General features: G+C 46.2%; 1 protein-coding gene across 1 annotated transcript in view; it reads right to left on the bottom strand.

The window, feature by feature from the left end:
- Positions 1–18,670, bottom strand: part of LOC119397704 (intermembrane lipid transfer protein VPS13A) — a 1,038,245-nt gene that overhangs the window by 293,080 nt on the left and 726,495 nt on the right. The window contains exon 54 of the mRNA XM_037665124.2: positions 5,559–5,783. Coding sequence (XP_037521052.1) covers positions 5,559–5,783 — 225 coding nt within the window. The remainder of the gene's footprint in view (positions 1–5,558; positions 5,784–18,670) is intronic.

Here is an 18,670-nt window from a genome sequence, read left to right on the forward strand (position 1 = left end):
TGAATATGTCACATGATCGGACTAAAGCAAGAGCCTCTTTTTCAATTTGAATGTAACGTTTCTCAGTCTCTGAGAGTAACTTTGAGGCATAAGCGATGACAGAAAACTTGCCATTCATTTACTTCTGCTGGATCAATGCTCCCAGTCCAAAGGATGATGCATCGGCGGTGATGACTGTTTCTTTTGATGGGCTGTAAACACCAAGGACAGGGCGAGATGAGAGCGCCGACTTTCACCTGTTGAATGCCTGCCGTTGTGGAGCACCCCAAGGAAATACTTGCTTCTTTGACAACACGAGTGTGAGTGGCTGCAGGACTATCAGAGAGATAGGTAAAGAATCTCGCGAGGTATGTTTCCATTCTGAGAATTCTCTGCAGCTCGGTCCTGTTTTTGGGACTCTCCATTTTCAATATCGCTGCCACCTTCTTTTCGTGAGGTCGTACTTCATCCTCATCAAACCAGTGTCCAAGGAATGTTAGGCATTGAACATTAAACACTGTCCATTGTTACTCCAGCCTTTGCAAGTGCCTGCAGCACTTTTTGAAGTGTCTCATTGTGCTGATCACTGTTTGAACCCAATCCCACAACTGTTACCCCAGGTAACAGTTGTGGGATTGAGGCATGCCCGTCGCCATTGCATGGGGTTTCGCCTATTTCTGCTGTCCACATGTTCGGTCATGACTCTCCCCTCCTACAGTGCTGGGTGAACGGGGTGACGTTAGCCTCCCTCAGAAGGAGCCGGATCTCGACGGTGGCTCCGCGCGTGGTCTCGCGAGACGTTTCGTGGGCAAGACTCTCTCTCGAGACATCGTAGGGTAAGCACGTGTTTTCCTTCCCGTTCGTCGGCTCCTTTGTTTTGAGGTTCACTCGGACGGAGTTCGCTAACGATGCCTTGGGACGGCGGTGAGTGCTTACCTTACGGTATCCCTTCTGAACGCTTGGCCGAAGAGCGGTGCAGTGCGTTTGTGTGTGGTGATGCTACGCTGAGCCGCACTTATCGAAAGCCAACGCGGACGGAGTTTGTCTTGCCTTGAGCGATCGGGCCCAGTGGTCGCTGATTGCGAGGGTATGGAGCATGGTCGCGAGGGACCTTTTCTCTTAGCGGCATGTCGCCGTGAGCCATTGCCCACAAAGACATGCTAGTGGCACCCATTGTTCTGTATTTCCGCCCGTGGCGTGTTAAGCCTCTTTGTTTTTCCCGCCGCCTTTGGGAGGGGGTGTGGTACATTTTGTGGTGTTGCCGCAGGCAGTAAAGTGCTGCGGATTCTCGAGAGCAGTACTGTGAACTTCGTTGCCCGAATGCACGTGTGCAGCGGCAGGCTAGTTCATGCAAGGTGACGGTAACGCAGCCCTGTGGCTTGCCAAGTCCGAACCCACGCTAGTGGCCGTATTCTGGCGAGATACGTGCAGACTACACAGTGATGCTACTGAGCACTTCTGATTTGGAGCAAGGAGCAGGAAAATTTTGATTTTGGACTACTTTGTAGCAGCAAAAATTTTTGTTTTGGAGCATTATGAAACACACAGTGCACGTACACAACCAGGACACAGAAAGAGAACACACAACAGCACAGACTTTTAACAATTTATTATATAATTTTTCCTCACATTTCTTCTCGCACACATACAGGGAACAGCCACTTCAGTGCGCATGTCGAAAGCAGATAAACACTTCCCATGAACTTGGTAACCCCGATTGCAAGAATTGTAACTCTTTAGTATTAAAAGAGGACTCTTTATTATTGCAGGAGAGGCCGACCCACACATGGTGCAGCATCGCTGACTTGACGCGATCAAACATAACCACTGTGCACGGGAGCGTTGAGAACATTGGAGTGTAACAGAGCCGTAAATTCTGTTCTCTCTTAACACGATTGTGTTAAAGAGCTCGTTTCACAGAAATTTCAGTGTCGGTGTCGGTGACGACGTCGTTGGTTCTCAGTGAAAAATCATCTTGTCCATGACCGAAAATCGAGAAAGATGCAAATAATATACCTAATAAAAATCTTCGGGTTCGAGTGAGAATCGAACCCTGGCCGTCTTCGTGGCAAGCAGGTGTTCTACCACAGAGCAACGTTCTTTCTTGAAACTGCTTCAGAAAAAAACACTACATGAATGTCATGTAGTGGAAAGAGTCTCCCAACCCTTTCAGACGCTATGTACACGATTGTGTACATCCCTTGCTTTCACTAGCTGTGTTGACTAGGGGCTAAGAAAGGGCAAGGTACAGTGAGGTTTGGATGACTTGAACCTAATTAATCTGTCTTCACTTAACTTCATTTTGCTGTTGCATATGATCACTTTTCTGAAGGCACTACCATGGTCGACGAGTCGTTCAACGTGATGCTTCCCACGAGCCACGTCAGAAGTATAATTTTTCGTTTCTCGAAATGAACAAAACCAAAATTAAGTTGCACTATATTTCTAGCCTGAGATTTGACTCTATATATGCAAAAACACAACATGAATCGCTTCAGGATAAATATATATTTAATCGGAACTTAATTTTGATTAATTACTATAAAACACATACATCAATCTATTATAAAATTATTTTTGTTGCAATAGAATATCGAGTGCCTTGAAATAATGATCTGATAATCTGACGCATTTACAGACAGTTTTTCATAGGTGCCGTCTGAAAAGGTTAACGCATGTAATATTGCGTGGCAGAAGTGTAGAATTGCGCCCGGCATCAAACCATCTGAATTGCGCAACGAATGGGTGTTTCAAAGGCCCACCTATTACAAAGCGCTCCGATATATTTAATCATCATCATCAGCAGCAAAAGCAAAGTGAACAGCTGCATAGGATCGGGTGTTGCCTTACGAACGCGTAGTGGGCCCTTCGCAAAAGGAAGAATTATGGCGTAGTGGGCACTTAACAACTGTACTTGCAGTAGGCATTCTAGGATACTTCGAAACGGCGAAGGTTATGCACACAGTTGTTCGTTTCCTTACGGCACGATTGAGGCATGCACCGAGAACTGAAGCCAGGCTAGCAATGGAGAAGGCAATGCGCAATGAAGCTATCGGGTTCTACTCTTAAGGCTGGTGTCTTGTTCTCAAGCATCCTCCAAGTTTTTGCCTCTATTTTTCAGGTGAAGTGGTAACCACGACAGTCTGGTTCATACCGTGACTTAGCACCCATGAGAAGGTTACTCTCGCTCTTGGCATGGCAGGAGTGGGTGAGCTCATGCTCATGGGTTCTGCCTGGTCGGCAGAACACTATGAAGGTTGCAATTAAACATCACAAAAACAAAGTATGCATTGTTCAGACCAAAGAATAAAGCCATTATTAATGAGTTTTGTTTGAAATATCGCGGAAACAAAATTGCACACGAATCAAAAATCAAATTTCTTGGGGTTATATTTCACGAGAATATGTCTTGGTCGGAACACATCAATTACTTATCCACTAAAGTTGCTCGCTCTATAGGCATAATAAATAAATTACATTATGCATTGCTGGTTAGAATAAAGCTGTTATTGTACTACTCGCTTGTTTATAAGATGCGAAGCAGCTTATGCGCTCGGCTCTGTCCGTAGTTTCATTGGCGACCGTCCGCTTTCTAAAACCTACCATAGCCATCTGTAACATATTGAGTGCGCGCTCGCGCCAAGGAGAAGTCTTCTTCATCTTGTTCTTCGACCGCCTTGATGATGATACGTGCAGAGCGTGCGCTCGTGCCAAGGAGAAGTCTTCTTCGTCTTGTTCTTCGACCGCCTTGATGATGATGCGTGCAGAGCACTTTAGGGGCCCGGGCTGCCGTATGCTGTCCTAGCTTGACGTAACGCAGACAAAACCATGTGTGCTGGCATGCGCTAGTGCGTCCGGGCCTTTGTAAGGGGCTGGGTAAGATGCTGTGGCCTCTCCCCCTTACACTCTCTCAGCGATCATGTGATGGCGTCGGGGAACGAGATTCTGCAGATGCGCGATGAATCTGCGTGGCGTGCTCCAACAAGAGTTCAGGACGAGTAACAGCAACAGCAATTACAGTGAATTCATGGTGTGCTAGACTTGCAAGGACACGTTAACATCGGGCAAGGTGCCCGTGATGAACGGGACTTTAGTCCACCCATGCGCTGCTTCGCATCCCCACATGGTTCCCTTTAGAGGGAGATGGTGAAATTTTCTCATTTTCATTATTGCATACTTATGTGGGGAACGACTACACAGAGTAACGTAATGAAGCTTCCAGTACTCCAAAAAAAAGAGCTGTACGTGCTATCGAAAGTCTTTCAATTCGTGAAAGCGCGAAAAGTAGATTTAGAAAACACAGTCTGCTGAACATTTCACAAATATATCTGAAAAAACTATCAATTCATATACACCAACTTGTCAAAAATGATAAAAAAAGTTTCGAACAACGATATCTAAATGTCAACACATTTTACGATTTTCGACATAAACACTATGACTTCCATACAACACGAACAAATTATGGCCTTCAGAAACTTTTGATTATCATACCTTGTACCTTGAACGTTTATCCACAAATTGATTTTCTAATAAGGGAATATTCAAACTGTAACATTCCTTCAAATGTGCGAAACAGTTATTAGCAGAAATGTAGAAAAAGCTTTATAATCTTGTCTTGTCTTCTTTAGGTAATTTTGTCATGATCTTTTATGTCCAATAAATATTTACCAGCTATTCATTATGTCTTAAACTACTGTTATGTACATGTGACTGGTTGAGATGTACTTTATTTTGTATGTGTTAATGTTGCGTTTAGCATGGTAGATGCTTTGATTTGAGGCAGTGATTTCATGCATTGCATAACTGACACATTTTATAACATTGTATAATATTGTATCATCACTGCGTAACACTTTTGTGAAATTCACGCTGCAACATATGCCTGAACTTCCGAAGGGAAGTTGGGCCCTCGTCAGGTGTATTGACACACCTTTAGCCCAATTTTCTCGGTATGCAGTGCTTGCTGTACACCAGAATAAACATTTCTTGATTCTTGATTTAAGGTGCTCACTAAGTGGTACACAGTGGCTTAAGTGAAAATAGTAAGCTCTCTGAAGACTGGGTCACAGATTCGGCGCGCAACTAAATTTTAACTATTAGTATGCTTACAATGGGTACGCACCAATGAGGTTTCAATGATAGGCGACATGATTGTGTACCTCTATAGTTAAGGAGCACGCACTGTGCCCTGCAAGGGCGATCTTTTTGGATTCCTGATGTGCTTCACCACAATATGTTATGAATGCTTTCCCGCGTAACACAATTGCTTTGCAGCAGAGCTGCCTTTTCAGAACTGCCATAGTTACAAATGTATTGTGTACGAGAGCGATGGTTCAAGGCAGAGAGGTGATGGCTTCACATAATGCTTGTTCAGACTTGAAATCAGAGCAGAAAGTCGGAAAGGTCAGATACGAGAGGGATTTGGCATCCATAAGTTCAGATGCGCCGAAACATTCGCTCTATGGGGACTGTCCAAAAGACTGGTCAATGACTCAGCATTTACAGGTGCCAGTTAAGCTATTGCTTTTCCTGAATTGTAGATGGTGCTAAGAACGCCTTTCTAATGGCCTACTGACCCTGATCTGCAGTGGCAGGCCAGTCTTGTTGATGATCCAGTAAGGAGCGTACAGGAACCAGGCCAGGCTGCTGCTGCTGCTCCTATTGGCCAGGTGGGTGGCAATGCTGAGGTGGCGGTGCATGCGCCCCACTTGCTGAGGCTGCATGCCAATCACTCGGCTCTCGTCCAGGCTCGCTGACAGCTCAGCTCGGCCCTTCCATGAGGAGCCCAGATAGTAGGGCACCTGCACAAGAAATACCTTCTCACTGGGGCGACATCTCAAAAGGCTGCGCGGCGCGATGATGCTGATAAGAAGAAAAGTGTCTTTTCTCCCTCAGTGTTTCCACTTGACGCCGCTTCATGCGCTTATTTTTGTACGTCTGTGAACTATACAGATGTTTATTGCAACGCATAATTTTTTAACAGTCGTATAGGTTTTTTTTTTAGAATTTATCTTGCTGTTACTCATGAATAAACCATGTGTACGTAACAACACAAACAACTTTTTCGTCACTTTATGGTCACCCTAAAAAAATTATTAAAATATTTTTCTGAAACAGATTCACCTGAAGAATTTAAGTCAGCAATTAAAAAAATTGACCCTGGCGGGTAGCTTTTGGCAAAAAAACTTGATTTTCAAAGGGTTGAAGGGACCCTGGAACGGTTTTGACGATTTTGTACAAACGCACTGAGCCGGCAAAGCAAGTCCTAAGGATCATTACAGACTGATTTTAACTCTCTGCGGCAACGGTGTAATTTATTACAAAACTTTAAAGAGGCCCTGCAACACTTTTCTGGGTTATAATAGAATAGTCTCACTATTAGCACATGACGTGTCATGAATCACATGCCGGAAAGTTTTTTAGAATCCGTCAAGTACAAGCGGAGTTGATTAGTCGCACACTTCAAGCGCTTTCTCTCTCCTTTTGTACCAGTGAGTGAGCTGAAAGCTACGCAGGGGGCAAGATGTGCCCCTTCATCAGCGCGCGTCACGACCTTAAACACTTTCTTTTCTTTTATTCTTTGAATGCACGGCTTACTTTCAGTGTGATCGTGAGGGCGTGCATGTGGCGGCACCTCACGGCGACCACGGTAAATATGCAGTTTACGATGCTCAAATCAGCCAATAGCCGTGGACTCTGGGTATATGGGGCAGTAATTTGGGTATATGGAATTATTTGTTGAGAGAACAGGGAGCAATTTCTAGCTGACTTTGAGAATTAATTGTAAATTTCAGGTCATGTGCTGCGCCATAATGCTTGGCTGATGTGTTCTTGGGAGCCTCGACTACCGATCGGCAGTGTTTTTTTTTACTTTGCTCAAAAAGTGCTGCAGGGCCCCTTTAAACAGGCGAATTGCTACAGATCGCGGTGACAGAGCTGAACAAGCTTTCAACTTCCCTCTTTCATTCTATGTAGCACTGACTCATGACACGCAGCACTGTCGACCGTTTTGATTGGATGCGTTCAGTCTATGTCACCGAACCTCCGGTGAACAGCGAGCGACCTGTGCCTGTGTTACAGTATGCTCTGCATTGACACGAGCAACGTGACAGTGTTTACTTCGAGGCTTCTTTTCTATGACATAATGAATTGCCCTAGCTGCATTGTGTGCTGCAAATCTAGAAATTTGTGATTTGCAAAGCTGCAACATCATGTAAGATATGTAAGTAACTGGTGAGCGAAGTCACTTCAACTCATCAGTGCAGCGAGTGTCGGGCTCTCACTATCCAATCAATGCCAGGATACACACGTGTGCGGCTGTAACCCCTGAAGACACAGCCACATTGCCCGAGAACACTTATCAGTGATCATTTTTAAATAGTGCCAGAGTTGATTGCACTACTTGTGTAGATTGCAAAGGCACCGAAAAGGGTAGTGCAGCTCAACATGCAAGTGCGCTGCCGACAATGGATGCGTGTTTGACCAGTTAAGAAGGAAAAACACTGCTAAGAAGGAGAGCAACATATTGCTGCAAGGCGTTGTGGATGAGCACGCCGTTGGAGACGAAGAGACAAGGAAGAAGCTGGAATGCCGCGCGAGATGCTAGCAGCCATTCAGTGGCACAGTTGCTTGTAAATATTGTAAATATACTCGCTGGTGTCTCTCTTGCCTTGATACAAGATGCGTCAATTAATTTATGCTGCGAATTATTTGATGTTGCAGTAGCCTAAATGCTGATGAGATGTCAAAAAACTATATCAGGGTCCCTTTAGGCAGACGAAAGTGAGGCCTGCACTGTGTTGGCCATCCACTTCTAATGTCCCACTGTGTTCGCACCCCTGAACTCAAGGTGCGCAATTTTTGAACTTGTGCACCACCATGCCATAAACTGGTTAAGGTTGATGCAGGCAAAGTAAGTGGACCCCTAGTGTAGCAAACAATTTTAGTGATATGGACTTTCAAACTTTACTGCCATGTGTGGTGTCGCGCCTTACCAGTTTCGGTTTCGATTGTGTGACGCAGAGCGCCACACAACGGGCATTTCATGTACGAACTCGTATGACCAAATCTCTTTGTAAATAAACTACAGTCCCATCCCCGTTTTCCGGCTGTCTTGACGCAACTGCGGGCGCTCCAGCGCTGAGCCGCCTTCTTGGCCCGCCGGACGGTACCTCCAGCGGCGACACAACAAAGTATAGATACGTCGACTAACATGCCGACTACGGAAAATCTTGAAACTTTGCCGCGTTTGCTCTCCGATGAGCGTGTAGGTGAGCCCCAAGGCTCAAATTCTTCTACTAACCGTCCCCTTCGTCCCAAACGGCACCGAAGAAAGCCGACACGATACAAGGACTACGTTCCTTGATATATATATTCTTCACAATACTCATGTTTCACATACTTATATACTACTTTATATACTACTTTCATATATTACTGTATAATCCTGTTTGTTTTTGGGGAACATATAATGGTGACTGACACTAAGTTCCTAATTACTACTTATACTAGTTCATAAATGGGCTCATGCAATAAAAAAAAAATCCATTACATCAAGTTTAGTCAAACTACGTCAACTCCGGTCACATACATATTGTCCTAATAAAGAATACATTCCTACATGTGATAACTATTGTATAATGATGTTACTTATTTTTGCACATTTTCTTACAAGATGTTCAAGGATTGTGTGCCAACGTGTTACTTCATACAAACTTTTCAGTGCCTTACCACTGTATAATGTCATATACAGAGTACAACTCCTTTCCTTTTTAGGGGGAGATGATGTGGTGTCGCGCCTTACCAGTTTCGGTTTCGATTGTGTGACGCAGAGCGCCACACAACGGGCATTTCATGTACGAACTCGTATGACCAAATCTCTTTGTAAATAAACTACAATCCCATCCCCGTTTTCCGGCTGTCTTGACGCAACTGCGGCGCTCCGGCGCTGAGCCGCCTTCTTGGCCCGCCAGATGGTACCTCCGGCGGCGACACAACACCATGCACGTTTACACTTCATTATACACCAGAAAAACACACAAAATATTGAATTTTTACCACGTGTGCTTACTGCTTACTAATGACCTAATGTGAGCACCAGAGACAATGCTTGAACATTTGATCACTCATGTATAAAATAGGACATGTTCCGCCAATGACAACATTATAGACGACTGTGCTCGCTGCTATTGTTGAAATGTGAGTCTTCTTTTGCCGAGCACAAGTTCACTTAATAAATAAGTCAATCTTTACTGTTGTAATCGTGCATGCTCATACGTATGCACACGAGCCAAAGGATCTGCTCCGATCGAAGGCCACAAAATTCTATCCCTTTATTTCATAGCACTGAAGTATATATACAGATGATAAGATTACTTGTGGCGCCATCAGGTGAGAACACGACTTATGGCACTACCTAGAAGCAAAACCAATCACTAAGCATAGCGTCTCTCATAAACTGACAACCGTGCTGGTTCTCTTCTCTGCCAGGACGAGCGCCTCATAGTCGAAGGCGAACTCGGACCATGTAAACTAGGTCGCGCTGGCTGGACTCCTGGAGCAGCTTCAGGCTGCCCAGGAAATGCTTGTGCCTCAGGCTTGGGCCGGAATCTTTGACCTGGCATCACTCTGGCTGGACATCTGTATCAGGTGGAACTTGTGCCGAGGCTTACTGCGCACCACACTGTCCCTGCATACCAGGACTTCTCTGCTGCAGATCAGAGGAGAGGGGGGTGGTGGCAAACTGCTAAGTCAGGGTATGTTGCTACGTCGCTAAAATGGGAAGCCAACTCTGGCATCGTGGTGTAAGGCACCGACCATCACGGTTCCAGGTGCGGCCATTGTCCGGTTCTTATGAATCTTGATGTCTACGCTTGACGATGGTAAATGGGCGCGAACAGCTGCAGGTGCCCTTAGGTACATGACCTGGCAACTTAACACGTACGCGTGGCCCGGCATCAATGACACACTCTTGGTGGCTCGGCGTCTATCCGTGCAACTCTTGCTCTTGTGTTGAAGCTCAGCTACCTTTTGGTGCAAGGCTAAGTTCCGTGCCAGGTTACTGGGAAAAAATACTAATTGGGGAATCCCCACCAAGTGAAGTCTTGCTCGTGGGAGCTGGCCATGTAGAAATAACACAGGTTGCTGACCAGTCGTAGCATGTGGTGTGCAACGGTACATGCCAAGGTATTCCATAATGGCTTCTTTCAAAGGTCGCCGCTCTTGCAAGCATACTTGAATATATTCTGTTAGTACTCTATTGAATCTTTCCACTTGGCAATTGGCTTGTGAGTGATACACTGCAGAAAAGGTATGCTTGATACCTGTTTTGCAAAAACTGCTCCAACTCATTGGAAGTGAACTGTGGCCCATGGGTGCTGTCCAGCTCATCAAGGTAGCCTTCACAGCTGAACACACTCCGCAGGAAACATCTTATCCTTGCAGTCATGACGTTGTGAGTAAAGCATACTTAGAGTCATTTGCTGTGGCAGTCCACAAGAGTAATTGCAAAACGACATTCTGGTGATGCGTTTGCAAATAAGTCCACAGCATCTATGCCACACTTTTTCCATGGTGCCACCAGAAGTTCCACTGGTTGTAAGGGTGGCACAAATGGCTTTGCCGATTTGTCTACGGACTGGCAGACAGCGCAGGATCTAACCATTCCTTCCACTTGCCTAGCCTGTCCCGGCCACCAGTGTTGATCGTGAAGCCTCTGCTTTGTCCTACAGATTCCTGGATGAAAGAAAGATGATCATCTTTAAGGGCTCGTTTCTTAGTTAGACACAATATTAATGAGTCTGTCTGTTAGTTCTCAGTAATAAATTCTTGAATGCGACTCATGCGCTGCCTTCATGAGATGGTACCCCAGGAATGACGGAACCATGAATTGGTCACCCCAAAGAAGTAGACGATCCATGACGGTCAATTCATCTCAGATACGGTGGAAAGGAACAACTTCGGAAAGCAGAGATTTACTTGGTGGCCATGCTGATGTCATCCAGCCGACAATCTTCTGTAGCACAGGATCTTGCATGGTCTCAGTGACAAACTCTTGATGGGTTTGGCATTGCGAAATGAGACATACTGTTTCTTCCACCAGGTCAAATTCTGTTTCTTGAAACGGTGCTTAATGTGGCATTCTGGAAAGAGCGTCCGCTGTCAGTCTCTTAGCTCTTCTTGAATTAAATCTTGTAGTTGTAGGGTAGCAGCCTTGCATGCCACCTAGCGATCCTGGATGGTCATTAACCAGCTCCTTTAGTACCCAAAAGCATCACCAATGCCTGGTGGTCTGGGTGCAGAATGAACGGGAGCCCCCACAAGTACACGCTCCAGTGCTCCCAGGCCCAGATGCATGCTAGGTACTAGGGCTTCTAATTCGCCTATTGAGTACTTCTTTTCTTGGTCTGTCAGCCGTCTGGAAGCAAAAGCGATGGTGACCAAGTCCTTGCCTTGACACTGTTGAAGTACTGCTCCTAAGCCGACAGTGGACGCATCAGTGGTCCCGAGTGTTTGCAGAACAGGGTCAAACATCTGCAAGCAAGAACTGAAATCTGGGCGAGTTTGTAAGAATGCATCATAGAGCAGGTAGCGCAACAAATACATAGACGTGAAGTGAGTATAAGTGAGTAGAAGTGAGTATGAATGTGAGTGAGTGCTCATGAGTGTGAGTAGACGTGAGTATGAACGTGAGTGGGTGCTCATGAGTGTGAGGAGACCTGAGTGTGAACGTGAGTGAGCACTCATGAGTGTGAGTAGGCGTGAGTATGAGCGTGAGTGAGTATTCATGAGTGTGAGTAGAAGCGAGTATGAACGTGAGTGAGTACTCATGAGTGTGAGTAGACGTGAGTATGAACGTGAGTGAATACTCATGAGTGTGAGTAGACGTGAATGAACGTGAGTGCTCATGAGTGTGAGGAGATGTGAGTGCGAGTAGACGTGAGTATAAACATGAGTGAGTACTCATGAGTGTGAGTAGACGTGAGTCTTAAGGTGAGTGAGTGATCATGAGTGTAAAGAGAAGTGAGTGTGAATGTGGGTGAGTACTCATGAGTGAGTGGACGTGAGTATGAACGGGAGTGAGTACTCGTGAGCGTGAGTAGACGTGAGTATGAATGTGAGTATCGACGAGTGTGCGTGGACGTAAGTATGAGCGTAAGGGAGTACCGACGAGTGTGAGTAGGCGTGAGTTGAATGCGAGTATCGACGAGTGTGAGCAGACATGAGTATGAATGTGTGTATCGACGACTGCGAGTCGAAATGAGAATGAACGTGAGTGAGTACCCATGAGCGTGAGATTAAGTGAGTATGAAAGTGGGTGAGAATCAATGAGGATGAGTGGAGTGAGTAAGTGAGTGAGCATCGATGAGAGAGACAGAGAGAAGGAATGCAGAAAAGCAAAGTTCATAGCAACTTTGACGAAAAAAATTCAGGGGTTTTTAAGGACTTTCAAACACCTAAGGAAGAATTTTAAACGACATGAAAGAACACTTAGATCATAGAAAAATGGAAACACCAGATTTCACAGCATGAAGCACATCCTTCATTGCACACAAGCCAAAGCAGGCACTTTTTCACAATTAATAGCTAACTAAAGGAATTCTCACAGTTCCTTTTTTGGTCATATTTTGTTTACACTTTCTGCAGGTTTCAGTATTCTGCTACTTTGCTTAAACTGATTCGCCTCACAATATGGATGTACTGCGTGAGCGCGTGTATATGCAACACACACACAAAATGTGCATTGCCAGCCTTAGAATTTTTTAACCTTATATGAATATATAGATGACGCAGAAAAAAACACAAACATGACAAAACGGGCAGCGCTTCCAACTTACTTTGTGTCGTTTTAGGGGCAATTACGTCATATAGCAAGTACAAACTACGCGATGAACACGTTCACCTGATAAGTATATATGCCCACACACTCACACATTTCCAAAGGGGTCGGGCACCCTTACCTCGCCCCACTGCCACAAAATAAAATCCTCATTAACCCTCTGATCAAAAGCAGGCTCAGGTGAACATAAATTTCTAGGCTCAAAGTGAATGGCAATTAGTGTCGAGTAATTTTGAAGTAAATTCAAATAGTAGCGAGATTGGAATTGTAGTAGGAGGCAAATTATATGTGGAAGAATAATTTAAGTTTTAAAATTTCTCTAACTTAGGCAATATAAGACGTTAATAAAAAGAATGACTGAAGTGCAGAAATGTGGCTTCGCGCTGGGATTTCCCCTAACAAGGTGATTTCTCGGCACAGCAGTCCCGTGTTGCAGTGAAACCATCCTTAAAGGAGTACTGACATGAATTTAAAAAATTTTCGCATTGTTGCTCTAAATAAAAATACTGGTGTCGAGAAACCTAAAACGAGTATTGTGGTGCCTGGGAATGCATCGTATATACTTTAATTACCACTACCTTTAAAATTCACTTTCGGTTTTGATATCGAGGAGGCGGCTTCTCAGTGACGTTTCATAGCAGTGTGACGTCATAGGGATACAGAAACTCGCAACGTACAAGCAGCAAATCCGTCATCTGCTCGTGGCGCGCATAAACGACGATGAGTGAAATGTCGTCCAGTGACCCTGTCAGTGATTTCTACGATTTAGGCTGTGTGCAGGACGCAGAACTTGCAAACTCGGGCTTAACTGTCTTGACTCGTCGGCATAATGTCCATTGCAGTGGGGCTGGCCAGCAGATGCTCAGCAACGAAAACTTCAATGTCAAATTAAAATATTTTACACGTGTTCTCCGACTCCTGTGTGTGGACAGCATTGACACTGCTTAATAAAGACACGAAAAATGTCCCTTTTGCGATGTCTCAAAATTGTGTCAGTACTCCTTTAAGGAGGGTTACACGTGGTAGGATATGTCTATTCGTTATTTTTAAGTACTTTCAAATATTAATGTCATAGCGAATTGGAACCGTGTAATATGAGCTCGATTATTCGCACAGAACTAACCAAAATGCAACTGCTAAAAATTGGCTCAACAAAAGTGTATTGACAAAATTCAAGGACATTTGAGGACCTACAAAAATCTAAGGGTTTTTAAGGCCTTGAAAGCAGTGCAGACAGAATCTGGAGTCAGCAAACAATCGCCCTTGATAATTTATTGCATTGCTCATATAACAGGAGCCTGTACAAAGATGCGAATAACGGCCTCAACTGGTTGATTGACAGTTTTAGTTGGGCATCCGCAAGAGCTCGGCAGACGGAGGCTGCCAGCCATTCTGCAAGACATTTTTATATAGTTGGGCGTACATAACGAGCCTACGTACGCAGCACGGCTGCGGGAGAGAAGTGCGCATGCGCAGTACATAGCATATCTATTCCAGGGATGCGCGCATATACGCCCGTAACAAGACGTTCCGTAAGTAACACAACGCTTACTGCGTTGCGTTCTCGCGAGACCTCGAACAAACCAGAAACGAGAGCGCCTGATGGCTGCAGTGGCTTTCGACGCATCCCAGACTTCTCAATGCACTTAAACGTAAAAATTAAAAAAAAAAGACATGATCATTCTGTGCTTTACGGCCTCTGTCTCGATGTCACGACAATATGATAAAGAAATTTTGGCTGCCTCAGCACGATGCCTTTGAAGGAACCGAGGGATCGTGAACATCCTAGTAACCAGGAAAAAAAATTCCCAGTGCCCCTAATGCATTCGTCTAAGACGGCTTGAATACCAAACCCATCGGGTGCGACTATTTTACTGCGCAATTTATATCGCACAAGCGACGCTCTGCTTCCTTTTTTTGTCACATGAAGGCCGCAAAGGCGAAGTTAGCACACAGCTTCGCGCTTGAGAAGTCACTAGACATATCGAGCCAGCCTTTCGTTCTTCGCATGAAACATACAAGGCTTTTGCCTTAATATATTATGAGTTTGTGATGACGTTTTGACCCTTGCGCATAATGTGGAGATGGTGTATTTTCCATTATCTCATCTCTGTGTGTGTGTGTGTACGTGTGCGCGTGCGCATGTGGAGCGTCACATGGCATTACAGGTCACTTTTCCCGTTTGATGAGGAATATAAGACTTTCGCCTTAATACGAATACTATTATATGAACTATACCAATTCAATGTAGTACATACACATTTTTTTGCGTAACGCAGATGTCCGTACTGCGGCGTGAACTCGCCATGTCTCAAAAGCGGTATAATCCAAGGATAAACGGGGCCGCTGGTGTGGAGCACAGAAACATGATGTGGCAAACACCAATCAGCGATGTGGTGGTGTGCTTCTTCCTCGTCTACGTCATGATTGTGCGCTGGATTTTCACAATGCTGGCCCAACAAACCCAAGCATTCAATGCTAGAATGGTCGAAGAGCGCGCAAACGCAATGCACTTTCAGGGGGCACAGAGGGATAGAAAATTGTCCCTGACATACTGGTGGTGCATGTTAATCCATGACGTGTGCCTAACGCAAAAGCAAAAGCCTGTGCGGCGGCTCTGCGCACCGAACTTCTGCACGCGCTGTGCTTTGTATCTCGAAGATAATGTGCAGTCCAAAAGCCATGCTCATTATGTGAAGTGGTATTTTGTAAATGTGGTGCAGTGCGAAGCAAGGCGAGCGACACGTGTCTTATTTCGCGCTACACCACCTTAACACAAATGAAAAATCAAGTAGGCAAAATCGCTATGCCTGCTGTGAAACGCTGCATTTACAAAACTGACCGTCAGCCATTGAAACATGATCACGTTATTCTGGCAAGTGCTGACCAATGTGTATCATGTAAGCCAGGGGTCTAAAACAAGCGGTCCAAGGCCTGCACGTGACTGCCTTCGTCACATATTTTTTTTCTTAATAAGTATGTTCATGAGCTACACAGGCATGACTTGTCTAAAGCATTTTGTTTTCATGAGAGAACCGCTGTGGTGAACATATTGTCACGTGGTCGTGACGTCGACGAAGACAGCAGTCAGCACGTCCAAGATGGAACTGTTTATTTGGCCGAACTTGTGGCCGGGAAACTGAAAGTCAAACTACAGCAATACACTGATAGCGGCGAACAGAGCGTCGACCGTCGATCAACTGACAAGCGGTGAAGCGCGTCGGTATTTATACATGTGCCGTCGAATATTCCAGCGTTATCGCTGGTTGTCGCGCAAGTTCTAGAATAAGCTCTAGTGTTCGCGTCTTGCGCGCAATCTTAACAAAACGATCTAGAATAATCGCGAAGCATCTAGAACACTCAGGTGCGGTTTGCGCAGAGCGTTGCTGACAGTCTTTGTGGGTCTTTGTGGGCGAAAAACGAATAAAGCAAAAGTGATAATAAGAAACGCCCGTGGCGAAGCCCCCCTATGAAAAAGCATCGTCCCGATGCTTAAAACAGAACAGGCCAATGCATGCAACAATAAATAACAAGAATAAAGCAACAAAGTACAATAAACAATAAGCACAAGCAAGAAAGTACAATAATAAAGCAAAATGACAGTCCTCAGATTCGCTAACGCGCGTAATATGGTTTGAGGCGCACGACATGGACGACTGCAGGTCATGCATGGCGCCGCTGAGAGTTCGTAATGCCGTCAGGCACAACCTCGTAGTCGAGCGCGCCAAAGTGTCGAAGTACCCTGTACGGTCCGAAGTATCGTCACAGAAGCTTCTCACCAAGTCCCCGTCGGCGTCTTGGCGTCCATACCCATACACGGTCACCGGGTTGATATTCCATGTGGCGTCGTCGAAGGTTGTAGCGGCGGCTGTCAGTCGTCTGCTGGTTCTTGATCCGTAGGCGGGCGAGCTGTCGTGCTTCTTCGGCGCGCTGTAAGGAAGCGTCGTCGTCGAGATTTTCTTCGTCGGTGACGTTCGGTAGCATGGCGTCGAGCGTCGTCGCCGGGCTCCTTCCGTAGACTAACTTGTACGGCATCATCTGCGTTGTTTCTTGGACGGCCGTGTTGTAGGCGAAGGTCACGACGGAAGGACGGCGTCCCACGTCTTGTGCTCAACATCGACGTACATGGCCAGATTGTCAGCGATGGTGTTATTTAGACGTTCGGTGAGGGCATTGGTCTGCGGATGGTAGGCGGTGGTGCGGCGGTGGCTCGTCTCGCTGTATTTGAAGATCGCCTGAGTTAAGTCCGCAGTAAAGGCGGTACCTCTGTCTGTGATGAGCACCTCTGGGGCGCCATGACGCAAGATGATGTTCTCCACGAATAACTTGGCTACCTCGGCGGCACTGCCTTTGGGCAAGGCCTTTGTCTCGGCGTTGCTGGTGAGGTAGTCAGTTGCTACGACGATCCACTTGTTGCCGGAAGTCGACGTCGGGAACGGCTCGAGTAAGTCCATCCCGATTTGCTGTAACGACCAGTGAGGTGGTTTGATTGGCTGCAGAAGTACGGTTTGCCTAGTCGGCGGTGTCTTCCGTCGCTGGCAATCTCGGCAAGTCTTAACGTAGTGGGCGACGTCGGCAGCAAGGCGTGGCCAGTAGTATTTTTCCTGAATCCTGGCGAGCGTGCGGGAAACACCGAGGTGTCCAGCCGTCGGTTCGTCGTGTAGGGCCTGGAGGACTTCTGGTCACAATGATGAAGGCACGACGAGAAGGTAGTCGGTTCGAAGTGGCGAGAAGTTCTTCTTTAGGAGAACGGCATTTCGCAAGAAAAATGACGGCAGTCCTCGCTTGAATACCTTCGGAACAACGGCGGTCTTGCAATCGAGGTACTCCATAAGGGCCCCCAGTTCCTCGTCGGCTCGTTGCCTTTCGGCGAAGTCGTCGGCACTTATAGTTCCGAGGAAGCAGTCATCGTCATCGTCTTGCGGCGGCGCGTCGACGGGGGCACGAGACAGGCAGTCGGCGTCAGTGTTTTCGTCCGGACTTGTACATGACGGTAATATCGAATTCTTGAAGCCTCAGACTCCATCGTGTGAGACGACCTGAAGGGTCCTTCAAGTTAGCTAGCCAACATAAGGCGTGATGGTCACTGACAACTTTGAAGGGCCTGCCATAGAGCTAGCAAAACTTTGACGTAGCCCAGAGGATGGCAAGGCATTCCTTTTCTGTTGTGGAATAGTTGGCTTCTGCCTTGGATAGTGACCGGCTAGCATAACTGATAACCCTTTCAAGCCCGTCAGTCTTTTGCACAAGGACAGCACCGAGTCCTACGCTGCTTGCGTCAGTGTGTATTTCCGTATCGGCGCAATCATCGAAATGCGCAAGTATGGGTGGAATCTGCAGGCGTCGTTTAAGTTCTTGAAAGGCTTGCACTTGCGCCGTTTCCCACCTGAATTCCACGTTAGTCTTCGTGAGAAGCGTCAGTGGTTCGGCGATCCGTGAAAAGTTTTTGACAAAGCGTCTGTAATAGGCGCATAAGCCGAGAAATCGGCGCACGGCCTTCTTGTCGGTGGGTGGCGCGAAGTCGGTGATGGCAGCTGTTTTCCACGGGTCTGGGCGCACCCCAGACTTGCTGATCACATGACCCAGAAACAAGAGCTCGTTGTACGCGAATCGGCACTTTTCTGGCTTCAGGGTCAGTCCAGAGGTCTTGATTGCTTGAAGTACTGCCTCAAGCCGCTGGAGATGCTCGTCGAAGGTCGAGGAAAACACGACGACGTCGTCCAAATACACAAGGCACGTCTGCCACTTCAATCCGGCCAGTACGGTGTCCATGACGCGCTGGAACGTCGCAGGTGCCGAGCAAAGACCGAAAGGCATGACCTTGAACTCAAAGAAGCCGTCGGGTGTTAT

This window comes from Rhipicephalus sanguineus, chromosome 6, assembly GCF_013339695.2.
Source record: "Rhipicephalus sanguineus isolate Rsan-2018 chromosome 6, BIME_Rsan_1.4, whole genome shotgun sequence".
In the NCBI taxonomy this organism is placed as follows: domain Eukaryota; kingdom Metazoa; phylum Arthropoda; class Arachnida; order Ixodida; family Ixodidae; genus Rhipicephalus; species Rhipicephalus sanguineus.